Below are 18,539 nucleotides of genomic sequence, written 5' to 3'. Positions count from 1 at the left end.
AAACTCAGCTATAGGTCCAACCCTGCTTCCCAGCCCCAGCCACAGCCTCAGTGACCCCCGTGGAGCTTTTGATTCAGTGGGCAAAGGGCCCAGGTTACTAAAATACTCTACATAGTACAGTGCCTTCTGTACTACTCTAGTCTAGATGGCCTCATGGCCACACTCAGGAAAGTCATAGTAAATAATCAATTTCTCTCCCTCCCCTCTTTCTCTCTCTCTCTCTCTCAGTAGATGACACAGTCCTGGACCATGTAAGGGAGCTGAAGGCGCAATCTGCAGTGTTTCTACCGGAGAGAGCGACGGGGAGAGTGAGGGAAGAGGAGGAGCGAGGAATGGGCATGGGGAAGAATATCACCTCTAAGTCGATGGAGGGAGAAGGGGCGAAGTATGAGGAGGAGAACAAACACAGAGCAGACTTCTACCCCATTCCGGTACAGTATACTTGTGTGTATGTTTTTCTGTCTGTATGCATGCATCTGTGTGCGTGTCTGCTTGCACAGGGGGATTTAGGCAGTTAAGGGTCATCAAGCTGACACACTGACAGAGGGTTGATTTGTAATGACAGGGTTAGGCCACCATACACACAGACCCGTCATTAGGATCACTTAACACTCTTCAAGGTCACACACAAACACACATGTCGTGACAGTTTTTTTTGTTCTGGCCATTCCCTCTTGGCTGCAGCACAGTCCCCTCATGGGCGCCACACCACAACTCAACTAGAACGAGGGTTTCCCGAGCCACAAACAGATGGACGGAGGCATGTGATACTGAGAAAACCCTGTCCTGTTTTTGATTCCATCAGAGATTTACAACCATAGTGCCTTAACGTATTCACATTTTCTTGTGTTACAGCCTGAATTAAAAATGGTTTAAATTTTTTTTTTTTAAATTCTCACCAATCTACCCCATAAAGAGAACGTGTTTTTATAAATGTAAATTTGCTAATTTATTAAATATTCACACACTTGAGTCAATACATGTTGGAATCACCTTTGGCAGCAATTACAGTTGTGAGTCTTTCTTGGTAAGTCTCGAAGAGGTTTGCACACCTGGATTGTACAATACAGTGCATTCTGAAGGTATTCAGACCCCTTGACTTTTTCCACATTTTGTTACATTACAGCCTTATTCTCAAATTGATTGAATCTTTTTTTTCTTCTAATCAATCTACACAAAATACCCTATAATGACAAAGCAAAAACAGGTTTTTAGAAATGATTGCAAATGTATGCAAATAAAAAAACTTTACTCAGTGCCTTGTTGAAGCACCTTTGGCAGTGTTTACAGACTCAAGTCTTCTTGGGTATGAAATGATGCTACAAGCTTGGCACACCTGTATTTGGGGTGTTTCTCCCATTCTTTTCTGCAGATCCTCTCAAGCTCTGTCAGGTTGATTGAGGAGTGTCGTGCACAGCTATTTTCAGGACTCTCCAGAGATGTTTGATCGGGTTCAAGTCCGGACTCTGGTTGGGCAAGTCGAAGCCACTCCTGCGTTGTCTTGGCTGTGTGCTTAGGGTCGTTGTCCTGTTGGAAGGTGAACCTTTGCCCCAGTCTGAGGTCCTGAGCACACTGGAGCAGGTTTTCATCAACGATCTCTCTGTACTTTGCTCTGTTCATCTTTCAATCAACTGGTTTCCCACTCCCTGCCGCTGAAAAAATCGCCACAGTATGATGCTGCCACCTCCATGCTTTACCGTAGAGATAATGCCAGGTTTCCTCCAGACGTGACGCTTGGCATTCAGGCCAAAGAGTTCAATCTTGGTTTCATCAGACCAGAGAATCTTGTTTCTCATGGTCTGAGAGTCCTTTAGGTGCCTACAAGTGGCCTGTCATGTGCCTTTTACTTGATGACTGGCTTTTGTCTGGCCACTCTACCGTAAGGTTCTGATTGGTGGAGTGCTGCAGAGATGGTTGTCCTTCTGGAAGGTCCTCCCATCTCCACAGAGGAACTCTGGAGCTCTGACAGTGCCCTTCTCCCCCGATTGCTCAGTTTGGTCGGGCAGCCAGCTCTAGGAAGAGTCTTGGTGGTTCTAAACTTTTTCCATTTAAGAATGATGCAAGCCACTGTGTTCTTGGGGACCTTCAATACTGCAGCCATTCTTTCGTACCCTTCCCCAGATCTGTGCCTCGACACAATCCTATCTTGGAGCTCTACGGACAATTCCTTCGATCGCATGGCTTGGTTTTTGCTTGGATGTGCACTGTCAACTGTGGGACCAAATCATGCCCAATAAATTGAATTTACTGCAGGTGGACTCCAAGTTGTAGAAACATCTCAAGGATGATTAATGGAAACAAGATGCACCTGAGCTCAATTTTGAGTCTCACAGTAAAGGGTCTGAATACTTATGTAAATAAGGTATTTCTGTTTATTTATTTTTTATATAAATATGCAAAAAATTAAAAACATGTTTTTGCTTTGTCGATATGGGTATTGTGTGTAGATTGAGGATTGTTTTATTTATCAATTTTAAAATAAGGCTGTAACGTAACAAATTGTGGAAAAGGTCAAGAGGTCTGAATACTTTCCCAATGCACTGTATTTGCACATTATTCTTTTTTTAAATTCTTCAAGCTCTGTCAAGTTTGTTGTTGATCAATACTAGACTGACATTTTCAAGTCTTGCCATAGATTTAAGTCAAAACTGTAACTAGGCAACTCCGGAACATTCAATGTCATCTTGGTAAGCAACTCCAGTGTATATTTGGCCTTGTATTTTAGGCTATTGTCCTGCTGAAAGGTGCATTTGTCTCAGTGTCTATTGGAAGCAGACTGAACTAGATTTTCCGCTGGGATTTTGCCTGTGCTTAGGTCTACTCTGTTTCTTTTTATCCTAAAAGAACTCCCTAGTGCATGCCAATGACAAGCATACCTATAACATGATGCAGCCACCACCACGCTTGAAAATATGAAGAGTGGTACTCAGTGATGTTGTTGGATTTGAGGTCTAATCTGTGTTTGAAATTCACTGCTCGACTGAGGGACTTTACAGATAATTGTATGTGTGGAGTACAGAAATGAGGTAGTCATTCAAAAACCATGTTAAACACTAACACTAGTCCATGCAACTTATTATGTGACTTATTAAGCAACATTTTTACCCCTGAACTTATTTTGGCTTGCCATAACAAATGGGTTGAATGTTTATTAACTCAAGACATTTCAGCTTTTCATTTTTAATTAGTTTGTTAACATTTCTAAAAACACAATTCCACTTTGACATTATGATGGGGTATTGTGTGTCGGTCAGTGACACAAAATCTCAATTGAATCCATTTTAAATTCAGGCTGTAACACAACAAAATGTGGGGAAAAGTCAAAGGGTGTGAACACTGTCTGAATGCACTGTTTTATTATAAGTATCCAATTCACATGCTCCTCTTTGCTGTTACTGAATGGCTGAATAGGACAGAGGTGGATAAAGGGACACTGGCTATTCTCAATGACCTGTACAGCAATAGTCCCACCTCCCTCCCTTATGTCATTATTTTTTCTTCTTAATCCTCACCTCGCTCTCCCCTCCATAGCTCTCTCCCTGCATGCCTTCCCCAAGGTTACTAGTTTTGTGATGTTCTGGGACATTAGTTAATGTCCATTAATACAAATGACAGACAGACGGACAGAAAAACCAAACAAAAACAGACCGTGTAATGTATAATCTTTCATTTAAGATCCATTGTCTAGAACCTAATATTCAGTTCATTCTAAGGTCTCTCATCTGTTGTCTGCTTGTAAAGTGAAAATGGGCAGTAGGATCAAATGTAATGTGTCCCCAGGCAAGGTTCTCTATCTCTCTCTCACACACACACACACACACACACACACACACACACACACACACAGTTTAATGCCGATGACATTTGAGTCAGAACGAAAGTCATTTGTTATTTTTCATGCCTGACAGACGAGATGCAAAGACGCATCCTCAAAGTGTGTGTGTGTGTTCGTGACCTTCATCTATAATTTGCTAACCAAGTCACAGACAGAACACGACCATCAAACAGGATACAACACACACCCTGGATCCCTAGAGCATATGTGTGTCCGACAGTGTGAAGAATAGACCAGTGCATGTACTAATGAAGGAACTAATTTACTTATGGCCCTCTTTTCCCCTGGTTCCTTTTTATTAAGCTGAGCTGCAAAGGCCCCCAAAGCAACACAGAGGCTGTCCTTGTGTGTTAGGTCCAATAGTTTTGTTAACCTTACCCAAGCATTATCAATGTCCTTGCTTTGCTTTCCTTGAAATGAAATGTACTCTCTCTTGCAGATACACACACACACACACACACACACACTTGTGCGTACGCAAGTGTGTTAGTTGTGTTACTTTGAACCCTTCCTGGTTAAATAAAGGTTAAATAAAAAAAGAAAATGTAGTGTGTGTGTGTGAACTGTTTGCAAAACACTTAAGGGGGCGTTTTTGCTCTGCCAAAACAAACGGTATCACTGCAAATGCACAGTGTATGAGCATAACACTTAATTCAAAAGTTTGGAATGCAACAAACTTACCATAGCACGTTCTATTATATGTATTGTAAACATGCATTATACATTCTGCATGATACGATCTCTACCGCTCCTCCTTCATTGACATGTTGTAGACCTGCTGTTGAAGGGCCTGAAATACATGTTGTTGGGAGTAAGACCGTGATAATGACGTTGTCAGTTCTTGGTAATTACATTGTTTGTGTATGTACTGTCCTGTAGATGGATAGAGTATTGCCATGTATCTGTCTGTGCTGTACTGTAGGTGGTGGTTAACGGAGTGGGACAGGCCGCTGGAGAGCAGGACACTGAAGACACTGAGCTGATGGCCGTCTACACTGAAGAGAACCAGGGAGGAGAGAAAGTACAAGGCGCACGCACACTTCAAACTCCTAACTCTCCCTTCTCATCTTACTAATCGCCCTACATCCTCTGTTTATCCTTACCTTCCTCCCCCTCTCTCCCCTAGCTTGCTCTTTTGATCATCCCCTCCTCTCCCTGTCACTGTGACTCTGCACTTTTCCCCTCGCGTGAGAACAAGACATGAAAGAGACAGAGAGAGAGGTCACAGAGGCAGGAAGAAGTTCTCATCGCTGTCTGTTTTGAATATCTTTCTTATTCTCCCTCTACGTTTCTAAATCCCTCCCTCCCTAGTCTTTCTTCATTACCAAACTCTCTTGCTGAATCTTTTAGTTTCTCTTCTGTCATTCTGAATTCCCCGCTCCCCACTCCTCCCCCTCTGTCTCTGTCTGGACATGTGGCTGTGACCTCATCAGCCTGTGACTATGGGCCCTGGTCGAAAGTAGTGAACTAAATAGGGAATAGGCCATTTGGGCCTATAATTCATCCTACCACATGTTACTCATGTCAGTAACTAATGCTTTAACGACAGCCCCTAGAGTGGTTGGGTTCAGGTTTTACCTCCCTCGGGCACACACACTTACAAAGAGATTGCTACCTGTAACACTAAACTACACTTAGACAAACACTTAGTCTTAACCCTTTACTCCAGAGACCATATAGCCTGTGGTGTTTTTGAGGTTTTACATCTATAGTTCTCACCATTTTGTTTGTGTGTAGAGTTCCATGTCGGAGACTTTGGACAGTGCAGACAGTATGGACGCCAGGAGAATGGACATGATCTACACCATTGAAGACACTCCTCCCTGGTACCTGTGTATATTCCTGGGCTTACAGGTGAGACGCATGCAAGCACACACACACACACACACACACATCCCCCTTGGTACCTCTGGGTTACCTTTTTAAAGGGGTATTGTGAAATTCTGGCAATGAAGCCATTTTTGAATGTCAGATGAACTTGTTGATACCATTTGTATGTCTCGGTGTACAGTATGAAGGAAGTTAGAGGTAGTTTCGCGAGCTAGTATTAGGGCAATGACAGGAAGTCTACATAGCGTACCTGTAGACTTCTAGTCATTGCGCTAATTAGCATTGGCTCGCGAAGCTATCTCTAACTACCTCCAACTAGTCAGTTAAGAACACATTCTTATTTACAATGACGGCCTACCTCGGCCAAACCCTCCCCTAACCCGGCCTACGCTGGGCCAATTGTGCACCTCCTTATGGGACTCCCGATCACTGCCGGTTGTGATACAGCCTGGGATCGAATCCGGGTCTTTAGTGAAGCCTCTAGCACTGCTACTACACGCAGAGACATAAACATGGTATCCACAAGTTTCTTTGACTCTGGGTCTGTAGAAAAACGTCTTACAGATGTCTGATCTTAACTTGATCAGTCTTTTGTTGCAGAGAATTTTCCTGAAGGTTCAGGAAATTAAAATGAGTCTTGTGATTGGCTAAAAAATTAGCAGTTCTCTTTCTCTCCATTCAGGGGCAGTCGAGTCATTGGGATCAGGGCTCGCTATCTTAAAATAATGTTCTCGCTCGCTCATGCTATAGGCTTAGGTTGTATTACTGCAACACTTAAATGTGCAAGAATGTATCTGAGATGCAGCCATACACATCAACAACCGTCATTTTACATAGCTTAATAACGCATTGTAGTTATTGGTCTCTACTAGGCTACGATATACAAGTGTCTAAACGAGGAAATGCTTTATTTCTATTGTACAGAATGCTTGTCAAATAGATCAATCGCCCTTAGTCTGTTAAAAATGGACCAAATTGTTTCGATGACAATACCAACCAGAGGGCGAACATATCTTGAAAGACTTTGGCTGTAAGCAGGCCTAAGGCAGAGAGGAAGAGGCAAAGTGAGAAGGCTCACTCTCTGCAAAATAAGCCCAAATGCGTTTCTATGGGCTTAATCTGCAGATCTAAGCTTGTTGCCTGACTTTGGGACGACCCCCATTGGGCAAAGACATGAGCATCTCATCATTATCTACAGATCTCTGACTAAGGTAATCCTGACATCATCTATTTGGAAGCGGTAGAGGTGACCAATAATGCTTGCAATTGAGATCAGCTGTGTGGGTGAATTTAGCGCATATTGATGGTTTAACGAGACCTCAGTTGGCAATAATTTAGTGCCACCGATGGTTGCAATAAGCCCCTTGTTATTTTGTTATATTCCTATAGGCTACCCGTTAGCTTATTCATAGTCACATAAAGAAAGGTTTGAAAACAGATAATCTACTGTTTGTGTTTCCCTGGCTAAATTGATGATTGACAGATGTAGGCCTACAGTACTGTAGAACGATGAACTTTCCTCCAGTGTGGATGCTCGCCCATGTTTTATAGTTAGGCTATGTATAATTTGCAGAGGTGGGTAGAGTACTTAAGTAAAAGTACCGTTCATTTCAGCCTTAAGAAACTACTGAAGTAAGAGTAAAAATAGTATCCGGTCAGAAAACTACTTAAGTACTAGTTACAAATTTTGTTTGGTAATTTTTTACACCTGTTGGTAAACTGTGAAAGCAAAACAAAAGGATAACAACTTAGTGCAATTTATTTATTATTAAAGCCTGACAGCACCATCTTGCAGATGTCCCCCAGCACAGATACTCTCCAATGAAAACTGACATTAAACAATGTCCGTAGGCTGTACAGTTTCAATTGTGGTCATTCAATGTTGACATAATATCTTTCAATGTGCACAATTTCATAAAGCTATATGGTACTCGAGACATTGGAATTATTTTACCATTTCAAAACCATTAATGAACATATATTTCACAATATCATTTCAAGTGTATGTGATGGTAAATCCATACTAAAAATATTTACAGCAAGTGTGATGTTTAATTTTTCACTCCGAATGAACAGGTTAGTGTTACAACAGTCAAGCAATCAGTACCGAAATGTCACTATCAATCATGTTACTAGTATGCAAATCAGACACATTTCACCATGGACTTAAATTGATGTAAAAAAAAATTATAGATTTTAGCTAATCCTAACCCTTTTCCTAACCTTAATCTACTCTAACCTGCTACGTTAATTCTCCTAACCTGCTTCGAAAAGTCCATTTTTGATTAGCTGTATCTCTTCTTTTCTTGGCTGGCCCATTCTCCTCACCCTCGGTTGTGCCGCTACAAGCTGTAAATAAAAAGACAAAAAAAGTCTGGCACAAAAAGCTTACTGAGATGATACACTGACTGTATGACAGAGGTGCTTATAGGCCCTGTCACAAAAACTGAATGACATTTAGACAGAGAGAGAGAGAGCAATGCATGGGAGGATGCTGCAGTAGACTGAACCGTTGATCTAGCTAACTTTAGCTAGTTACATGGTTGACACTACAGTTAGCTAGCTTAGACAGCGTATCTAGTTTCAACCTAATGTGATAGCTAGTTAGCTATTGCCACACACATCTGATTACTCTATTCACTATTTTTGCCAATGATAAAGTGACTAGTTGGGAAACAGTGATCGTATGAGGAGCTTAAAACAGGAGATTCATATTTTTCTGTCAAATTCTGGGTTAGCCAAAACTAGCTAGTTAGCTACCTAGATATTTCTTTTGCACTTGTCCTCAACTCAATTTCAGCAGCAGAATTATATTTTAGAAATACTTATCTTACTCCAGAAATGTATAATATTGCAAACGCTGAAGGTAATTAAAGTGCAATTTACCTCGCATCTGGATAAGAACCCAATAACAAAAATATGAAGAGCTGTGGTCGAGATTGAACTGGGTTTGACGGACGAATTTGAGAGTCAATGGATTTAAGAGTTGATGACAAGCTATTTTGAATACATTTCCTTGGTCAGTAGCTGTACACACTGGACCACAAAGACACTGAGAACCATGAATTTAGTTAGCCTATTGCTTGTCGCCACTGGTTTTTATGCAGTTGACTGTCTGATTATATGTGTAATATGCAAATAATGCCATGTTGACTCTCTATGTAATATGCAAATAATGACAACTGCCTTGTGTCTTCAGAGATATTCTATTACCTAGGCTGCAACTGAATAACATGGCTTCCTCTCCTTGTCTCCTCTCCTTTATCTGCACTGATGTGAAATACTTGGGAGAGGTGAAAGGTAATGCCTGATCGGGATCCTCCCTATTACTTTAACCTGTCCTTTGTTACCAGTGCAGATGAACAAGAGGAGACAAAAAGTGGAAGCCACTTCAGACAATGTTCAGATGCAGCCATGCCCAGATCAAAAAATGCCATCTCACTGCTTATTCAAGTGTCCTCCTATTTCACCTTCTATAACCCATGTGATGTAACATAGTCTCCCCACTTCTGATGTAACTAAGCCCCTCCCCTTCACACTGATGCTTATGAAACATACTCTTATGAAAGTTGATGCTCTGCTTCACTGTCGCACGCACACACACACACTTTCACAATTTAACCCTCTCTTCTCTCACTCTAGCACTACCTGACATGTTTCAGTGGTACCATTGCGGTGCCATTCCTGCTAGCTGAAGCCATGTGTGTAGGGTTTGACCAGTGGGCTACCAGTCAGCTCATAGGAACTATCTTCTTCTGTGTGGGAATCACCACCCTGCTACAGACGACACTGGGCTGCAGGTACACACACACACACACACACACACAGTGATGGGTTTAGGGCATATGCAGGCACCAAGGGAAACTGTAGGCCAGTGTTGTGGCTACAGGCCTATGTCCATAATACTCTAGAGTACTCTGCTATTGATCTTCTCTCCTGCACTTTCCCCTTTACTGCTTGTAAAATGTTTTACATCCCTCTCTCCATCTCCTCTCTCTCCTTATACCCTCTGCCTCTCACCCCCTACTCTCTCCTCTGTCCTCGCTCTCCCTCCTCTCTCTCCTTATACCCTCTGCCTCTCACCCCCTACTCTCTCCTCTGTCCTCGCTCTCCCTCCTCTCTCTCTAAGTACCATGTTGGCATAATAGACTGTGAAAAGTCACTCCTCCATCCTTTCTCTTCCTCTGTTCCTCCTTCATTCCTCTTTATCCCTCTATCGTGTGTGTGTGTGTGTGTGTGTGTGTGTGTGCATGCGCATCAAATCAAATCTTATTGATCACATACACATTTAGCAGGTGTTATTGCGGGTGTAAAAATGTGTGTCCGGGGGGTTCCTCCAAACTGGCACCATATTCTGACGGCTCTGGTCAAACGTAGTGCACTATGATATAGGGAGCCATTTGGGTTGTCAGCCTGAGTATGTCATGAATGTTTGGTGTCAACAGTAAACCAAACTGTGGGAGAAGATATCCTTAGCTTTACATTCTACACAATGTGGTTAGCGTTAGGGAATGTTTAGGGCTACATGGTGAGGAGCATTGACTGAATGGACAAACAAGCACTCTATTTTATTTTTTTCTCTCTCTCTTCCACCTCTCCCTCTACAGGAAACACTCTATCCTTTTCTTTTTCTCTCCTTTTCGTTCCCTCTTTCTTTTTCAGTTCTTCCTCTCCTCACTGTGGTTAGAGGTTCAAATTTGACTCCGTGAGTCAGTGTGACCTGAGATGCCCTTCTGTTCTCTCCTCTCTGTCTCTCCCTCCCCTTGCCCACTCTCTCGCTCACTCTAGAAATATGATATCCTTTAGAAATACCACAGCCAGGTTTCATCATTGTTGCCATGGTTATTATCGCTACCACACGTGAATGTGTTGCTAGATGCCATGTCACGTCATGGTAATATGTTTGTAATTGTGTTTGCACGTCTCAGTCTCATGGCCAAGACACAGCAGCACTGACAGGAAATCACTGCACACAGACACTGGACACACAGAAGGTACTCCGCTAGTCTCATGGCCTTGAGTGATTCCTGTGTGAAACGAGAGCATTAAGCAGTATTTTACTGTTTCAGCGGCTACAGTGTCTAATAGTCAGGCTACAGCCCTGAAAAGAACTGGACATACACTCACAGACCAGTGGTATGGCAGACCTCTGTCTGCCTGGCTCTCACACACTCCTCTCAGCTCAAGGAGAAACCAGGCGTTCAGCCACATAGGACTGCTGTGAAAAATGGGTTGATGTAATTTAAGCTGTGTCCAACTGAACCCTTCAACCGAAGAACCATAAATGTGGGCCAAAGAGCTCTATTTTCATGTCATCTGACCATAGCACCGCCTGGAGTTTGATAAACGCCATTGGCACTTGGATTGGAACTGGTTCTACGGTCAGATAACATTAAAACATAGCTATAAGGCCATGCACACCAGTGGTGGGTTTGGCGTTGAAAAAAAGAATATGCAGGAAACTACTGCATACCTATGGTAAAATATAATTTACATTTTGAGCATGCAATATAGCACAGCATTTATTTTAGTCTTTTTTGCTCATCTTTATCAAGGGTATCAATAGTTATGGACCTGACTCTCCTGTCTTTAGTCCTGCAGTTAGGACTGATCACACAGAGAAGCATACACAGCACTAGCATACACAGAGGATTAACCTATACATAGCAATTGTGCACCATAGAGGGATGTAATTTCCGACAGATAACTTAGGGATAAATATTTTTTGTTGTCCCGCAGATTGTTTGGAAAAAGTTGCTTTTCTGCTTCATACGTGTTAGCCTACCTATTGTAATAAAAGCACATTTGCTGCTTCTAGTTAAGTTGCCTGTCTAGAAATCCGAGTAGGGAGCACCAACTAAAAGTGTTAACCATCTACCAAGACAACTGGAGAACTTGGCCAGCCACTCTTAAATACGTGGGTAAGCACGTGGGTAAGCAAAGGTGAAAGACCTTCCCACTAACGAGATGGCAACCAGCACAGGTGTAACACATACTGACTAAGGAGGTGACACCAATCGGTGTGCCCTATGCACTAACGAGCTACATGTGCTAAAGTCCAACCTAAAACAAAAACTGTAACAACATAGAAATAAAGTTGTGTTTGCAAAGTATTTCAAGAAACTGGAAAACATATCAAGCAAGTATTTTTATGTTCCACAAGTATTATCAGAGTAACTGTTTTGTACAGATAATTATCAGACTCAAGTTACAAATGCTGGTAAACACTCATATATTTTGTTTACATTTTTTCACAAAAGTAATGCCCTGGGCCTTTACTAATCCTGTATTAGCAGACCGATATAGACATATTCAGCGCCAGCAATCAACATGTTTTTCTACATGTAACAATGTGCAGGGCTCTAGCTGTGCCAATAGAAATTCTGGTTTGAGTCTGTCGCAGCCGGTCGCGACCGGGAGACTCATGAGGCAGTGCATAATTGTCCCAGCGTCGTCCGGGTTATGGAGGGTTTGGCTGGCATGGATATTCTTGTCCTCTCGCACACTAGCGACTCCTGTGGCGGGCCGGGCGCAATGCACGCTGACACGGTCGCCAGGTGTTTCCTCCGACTCGTTGGTGCGACTGGCTTCCGGGTTAAGCGGGCATTGTGTCAAGAAGCAGTGCGGCTTGGCTCTCGACCTTCCCCTCTCCCGAGTCCGTACGGCAGTTGCAGCGATGGGACAAGACTGTAACTACCAATTGGGGAGAAAAAGGGCTAATAAAAAAAATAAAAATGAACTTCCTTCACCACAGATCAGCGAAGCGAAAAAAGTATGTTTGCTCTGACTTCTGCAGAGTCCGCCTCACAGTAAATGCTGTATGGCCACAGCAGACGTTGGAGTGACCATGTATAGCCTATAAGTTGCTTTGGATAAAAGTGTCTCTTAAATGCCATTTATTTAATTGTTATTATTATATTCATAGAGTGGGCTATATAGCCTATGCATAGGTGGAGAAGCACTGGGCAATTATCTTTCCAAGGAAATGTACTAAATACCTGTATATACCTGTAATAACTATATGATTAGGCTATAGTTTACTACATTGACAATAATATTGATAAATACCTATACATAAATATTGATCACCTGTATTGTCTCCGTCTGAACATCATCCCACTCCTATAAAACATAGCTCAAGAGAATATGCAAGTCTCTCCAACTCTGCTATATTAAAACTACGTCTAGCATATTGGCTGATATATCTGGGTAATACCGATAGTCTAATATAATGGTTCACGTGAGATTCAGTGTTAATTTATGTATTTCTTAGGTTATATTTGCCCATTTTGATATTGCCTATGTGCCTAAAATTGCGGTACTGCGTTTGGTTTCGCGACCAATTCTTGTTGTAGCGGGAGTCGGCGGGTGCGGTATGAAAGCTGCGGGAGCGGTATAAATAAATCTGTCCCGCGCAGACCTCTAATGCCCCGATCAGTTAAAAAAAAAAAACTTCTGTGCCATGTAATGAACATTATCACAGGCTGCGAGAACTCAAAGAAGCATTTGAGAAGTTGTTAGTGAGAGCTGTTCTCTGCTTCATTGTATATCTCTCACAATACAATCTGTAGCCAACTGATCAAACGTCAATATGACGTCCATCTTTTCACTAATGACTGTCATTTCTGTGTCACAAATCACAGCTATCTGTGTCACCTCTGCAACATGGAGAGGGCGGGAGTGGAGGGGAGGAGGGGGGGGGGGGCTGAGGTTGAGGGCTGAAGAGCTGGATAAGAGGCGACAAAGGCAGGGCGGAAGGGAGGCAAAGAGAAATGGAGAGTGAGTGGTGAGGAGTGCTAGTGGCTGTATTTGATGAGTCACAGTGTCCAGTGAGGTCAGATCAGTGAGCACACACACTGTTCTAGGAAAGGTGACTTGTTTGTGTGTGTGCTGACATGTGCCCCTACCAGTGTATTTCTAAAGTGTTTCTGTCTGAGTGTAGCTCTGATGTGTGTGTGTTTGCGTGTCAGTGTGTGCACAGCTGGTCCCACCTTGGGACAACATGTGACCCTCTGAAGTAGATGAGTGCTGCTGGGTAAATTGGTGTCTGTGTTTGTCACGATCTCTCCCCCTTTCTCTCTTGTTCTCTCTCTCTCTCTCTCTCTCTCTCTCTCTCTCTCTCTCTCTCCATCTGTCTCACTCCCCCCACACACACACGTCAGTGAAGATGACACTCAAATGGCCTACTTTCAGTCTAATCTACTATATACTGAGCAAAAATATAAACGGAACATGCAAATATTTCAAAGATTTTACTGAGTTCATATAAGGAAATCAGTCAATTGAAATAAATAAATTGGTTCCTAATCTATGGATTTCACATGACTGAGAATACAGATAATCATCTGTTGGTCACAGATACCTTTAAAAAAATAAAGGTAGGGGTGTGAATCAGAAAATCAGTCAGTACTGGGTGTGATCACCATTTGCCTCATGCAGCATGACACATCTCCTTCGCATAGAATTTATCAGACTATTGATTGTGGCCTGAGGAATGTTGTCCCACTCCTCTTCAATGGCTGTGTGAAGTTGCTGGATATTGACAAGAACTGGAACACACTGTTGTACATGTCGATACAAAGCTTCCCAAACATGCTCAGTGGTCAACATGTCTATGAGTATGCAGGCAATGGAAGAACTGGGACATTTTCAGCTTCTAGGAATTGTGTGCAGATCATGGGGCTGTGCGTTATCATGCTTAAACGTGAGGCGATGGCAGTAGATGAATGACACAACAATGGGGCTCACATGACGCCATACTCTAAAACGACGTTGGAGGCAGCTTATGGTAGAGAAATTAACATTCAATTCTCTGGCAACCGCTCTGGTGGGCATTCCTGCAGTCGTCAGTTGGGCGCTCGCACAAAAATGTTGACATCTGTGGTATTGTGTTGTGTGACAAAACTTCACATTTTTAAAGTGGCCCTTTATTGTCCCCAGCACACGGTGCACCTGTGTAATGATCATGCTGTTTTAATCAGCGTCTTGATATGCCACACCTGGATGGATTATCTTGGCAAAGGACAAATGGTTACTAACAGGGATGTAACCAAATTTGTTCATAGAATTTGAGAAAAAAAAAGAAACTTTTTGTGCATATGGAACATTTCTGGGGTCTTTTATTTCAGCTCATGAACACATGGGACCAACACTTTACATGTTGCGTTTTTATATTTTTGTTCAGTGTAATAACAATAATGTTAGTAAAGTGATAGTTAATTTGATGTATGTCAAACATTCAAATACAGAGCAGCTTTTAAAGGTACTTAACAGGCAAATGTCTTTGTGTCATGACTGGTTACTAGTTGTCCTCCTATTTTTATTCATTGTTGACATAAGCTAATTTCACCTGCCTTGTACATTTCCATGGATATCAGTTCCATGCTTATTCATCATTTATTAATCTCATCAATCTGGTTGTTGATTAGCGTTAATAATGATGTCCACCTGCACACTGACTGGCCAGCATTCAAATGAATGCTAATTATCAGCCACCACCTGCTCCATTCCAGCGCCACAGCTCTGTAAGTTTCCATGCTGTTGCTGTTACCTAGCCAGGGTAGACCCTGCTTCTGTGTTCACTAGTGACACCTATTGGACAGACAGGAGAACTGTTGGTTACATGACTTAAGGGCTACGTAACACTGGCATATTCATCACATAACCATCATATGACAGCTGTTATCACACACACTATGGTAACTGACTTTACAGTTTTCAGCCATTTTACATGTGGGTTGCAGTCACTCCTTGTCCATAAACTGCATTCAAGGAAACTACATATTTATTATTTTCATTCTAAAGCACATCTATCACTTAAACAAATATGCTTAGTGTGTGTATTAGAGGAATGTGTGTGTGTTCTAATTGAGTGAGTTGCTGGTGTGTGTGTGGGTGTGTGTTGTCACTTAGCTAATAAGATAATCATCTGTTTATAAGATGCTTTGTGTGTGTATTGGTGTGTGGTTGTTGTTCCAGACTTCCTCTGTTCCAGGCAAGTGCCTTTGCCTTCCTGGCTCCCGCCAGAGCAATCCTGTCACTAGACAAGTGGAAGTGCAACGCTACAGGTAAACACAAACACGCGTATATATACACACACACACACACACACACACACACACACACACCCCACGAGTGCCTTCATTATGACCTGGTCTCACCCTCACTCTCCTGTCCACGTGATCTGGCATCAGTAGTGCTGACTGGCACCTCAGTTGGCATCAGATGAGGTTTTCAGGTTGGCATCAGATGAGGTTTCCAGGTTCGGTGCCAGTGTGCTAATCTATAACGTCGGTGTCCTGGAAAAACCTTGTATCTCACTTTTTGTAGATTCTGATTTTATTAAATGTAAATCGATAGTAGTCATGCCCCTCCATGTTCCATGAAAGTTTCATTACTCTGGAAGTAGAACTAATAAAAGTAATACAAAACGCCTTGTGAACTAGCCTGGCTATTTGAGAACTGGTGTCAGCCAGAGTACTTGTGATCCTCCGTGGCGATAGATCAGAAATCAAACCGTGACTTTTAACTTTTTTTTTGAGATGCACGTATTTTTCCAGGACGCAGACGATAACAGAATGATAAATATGTGTTTTAAGCTTTCTTTTATATGTTCTTTCTGTTTTCTTTTCTTTTTTCTCTCTCCATCTTTCTCTCTGTTACCTTCTCCGTCCCTCTGTCAGTGGTTCCTTCCATGTTCAACGAGACTGAGCTGCTCAACACTGAACACATCTGGCATCCCCGGATACGAGAGGTGAGAGAGAAGTTAAATGCGAGACGAAAGGGGAGAGAGCAGGAGACATGGGGGATATTTTATAGTATCCAATCTTTACACTGCATAGTGTACAGCGAGAGGTCTACTCCTGTGTTCTGTGTCAGTATTGTTCAAAGCCCATGTTAGATAGCACATCCCAGTGATACCCTCTGGGCCTACACTGAATCGTAGAGTAGATAGAGTTCTAAATGATGATGTTTGTTTAAACCTGTTGCTGTGACTCAGCCTTTGGCCTTGTGTGTTTGCGTGCGTGTGTGTGAGAGTGTGACAGAGGCCTTTAACTCGCATTAACCTTTTATAAGGCTTGTGTAAGCGGGTTTGGTAACCCTGTTTTGATGCGTGTGTGAGGCGGTAACTCAATCACGATGTCACAATGAATAGAATTAGAGACGAGGACGTCGATAGACTATCAAGGCTGTACCAAAGTCTGTCTCTTTGCCCTCCAGATCCAGGGGGCTATCATTGTGTCGTCTCTGATAGAGGTGTGTATTGGCTTCCTGGGGCTCCCTGGGCTCTTGTTGAAATACATCGGGCCCCTAACTATCACCCCGACTGTGGCCCTCATCGGCCTGTCTGGCTTCCAGGCTGCAGGGGAGAGAGCAGGGAAACACTGGGGCATCGCCATGCTGTGAGTAGTATACTGTGGCTCTAATCTCTGCTGACTCACACCTTTATAGTCCCCTATACATTCCCCAGCCCTCTATATGTTTTCCTATAGTGTCTGTTGTCTTTGTCTTGTTATGATGCATGGCAAATTTAGGTGAAAACAGAAAGTAAAATGATTTCTTATCTTATCGATCTTTTGTTATCCTATAAGACTGACTCCCGCCCCACAGAGGCATCCTTAGCCAATCAATTATCATAGCAGCCCATTAAATAGCCAATCGGAATGAATTACCGGCAGACGCAGTCGCTCCTGCGGAATGGAGGTGGGAACTCTTAGTGCTCCAGACAGTCCTCTAGGCCTAGGTTCAGAAGGACTGTTGGTAATTGTTTTTGTCTGCTACATTGTTATTCATTTGTTTATTTTGTCTCTTTCGGGAAAATTTGTCTTGCGACTCATCTCAAACAACATAACATCTGTGTTTCTTTGCTATGTAAACTTCTTTGAGTTATCAATGAATTGATTTCATTGTGTTTTTTGAGAATTACACCTTTGGATTCGGCTGTCTTTTTTTTGCAGTCTTCAACAACGGGTTATTGGTTCTCTTGACAAAACTGTTCTACATATCAAAGCAGATAGTGGATGTTTGCAAGTGTGCTTAGTGCTTTTCCTTGACCCCTGACTTCTGTATTTCTTGCTCATCTTCTCTCTCCCTCTCTCTAGGACTATATTCCTGGTGTTGTTGTTCTCTCAGTATGCGAGGAACGTACAGCTTCCTCTACCCATCTACAAGGCTAAGAAAGGTTGGACCTCTTATAGATTACAGCTCTTCAAGATGTTCCCTGTGAGTACCCTGACACACACAGAGAGAGAGAGCGATGTGCATGCACAGAGAAATACACTGGTAGGAGCATACACATCCCCTTTCCTGGAGTGTGCTTATTGATCCAGTCCATCACAGTGCCATGTGAGGTAAGATAAATGGGCACACACTCCTCCATCTCTCTCCGTCTTTTAGATACCTCTTTCCATCCTCCCATTACCTGTCAAGTCCTGCTGTTCAAATCTTATTCACCCTCCCCTGTCTCCTCCTCCCCCGTTCCTCTTAATAAGATCTGAAATGATTCAGCCCTCTGTGGTGCCCTTTTGACTTTGTTTTTCCCTGTTCTGAGCTGTATATATATCTCCTGTGTGCCTGTCTGTCTGGCCATATGTGAAATTTGTTTAGCCTACTACTTACTAAAACTGCATTCTGTGTACTAATCATACTACATACTATTTAGAACATACTGTTTGGTAAAAACGTATGTAGTAAGCAACAAATATCAACATACTACTCATCCATACTGAGAATGTGTCATCTAATGCGCAATCGTGCTTGTTCCTTACCATTCGTAACTTTCTGTTTTTGCATACCCAAACGGCCTACTATTTAGTATGCATGTACGGGTATTCGGACGTGGCCTGTGTGTTGTAGACCGCCTGTACCCTCCATT

The 18,539-nt window shown here is 42.5% G+C and overlaps 1 protein-coding gene across 3 annotated transcripts in view; it reads left to right on the top strand.

Annotated features, from left to right (window-relative positions):
• Nucleotides 1–18,539, top strand: part of slc23a2 (solute carrier family 23 member 2) — a 73,418-nt gene that overhangs the window by 39,815 nt on the left and 15,064 nt on the right. For 2 of the 3 annotated variants that reach the window (XM_065011654.1, XM_029638096.2), the window contains 8 exons: nucleotides 229–431; nucleotides 4,758–4,856; nucleotides 5,573–5,689; nucleotides 9,308–9,465; nucleotides 15,644–15,732; nucleotides 16,348–16,418; nucleotides 16,886–17,067; nucleotides 17,767–17,887. In XM_065011654.1, the coding sequence (XP_064867726.1) occupies nucleotides 229–431; nucleotides 4,758–4,856; nucleotides 5,573–5,689; nucleotides 9,308–9,465; nucleotides 15,644–15,732; nucleotides 16,348–16,418; nucleotides 16,886–17,067; nucleotides 17,767–17,887 (1,040 nt within the window). The remainder of the gene's footprint in view (nucleotides 1–228; nucleotides 432–4,757; nucleotides 4,857–5,572; nucleotides 5,690–9,307; nucleotides 9,466–15,643; nucleotides 15,733–16,347; nucleotides 16,419–16,885; nucleotides 17,068–17,766; nucleotides 17,888–18,539) is intronic. The other variant, XM_065011655.1, reaches the window with a different exon arrangement.

The sequence above is a fragment of the Oncorhynchus nerka genome, linkage group LG27, assembly GCF_034236695.1.
Source record: "Oncorhynchus nerka isolate Pitt River linkage group LG27, Oner_Uvic_2.0, whole genome shotgun sequence".
Lineage (NCBI taxonomy): Eukaryota > Metazoa > Chordata > Actinopteri > Salmoniformes > Salmonidae > Oncorhynchus > Oncorhynchus nerka.
This window is presented reverse-complemented; position numbering and strand designations above follow the sequence as displayed.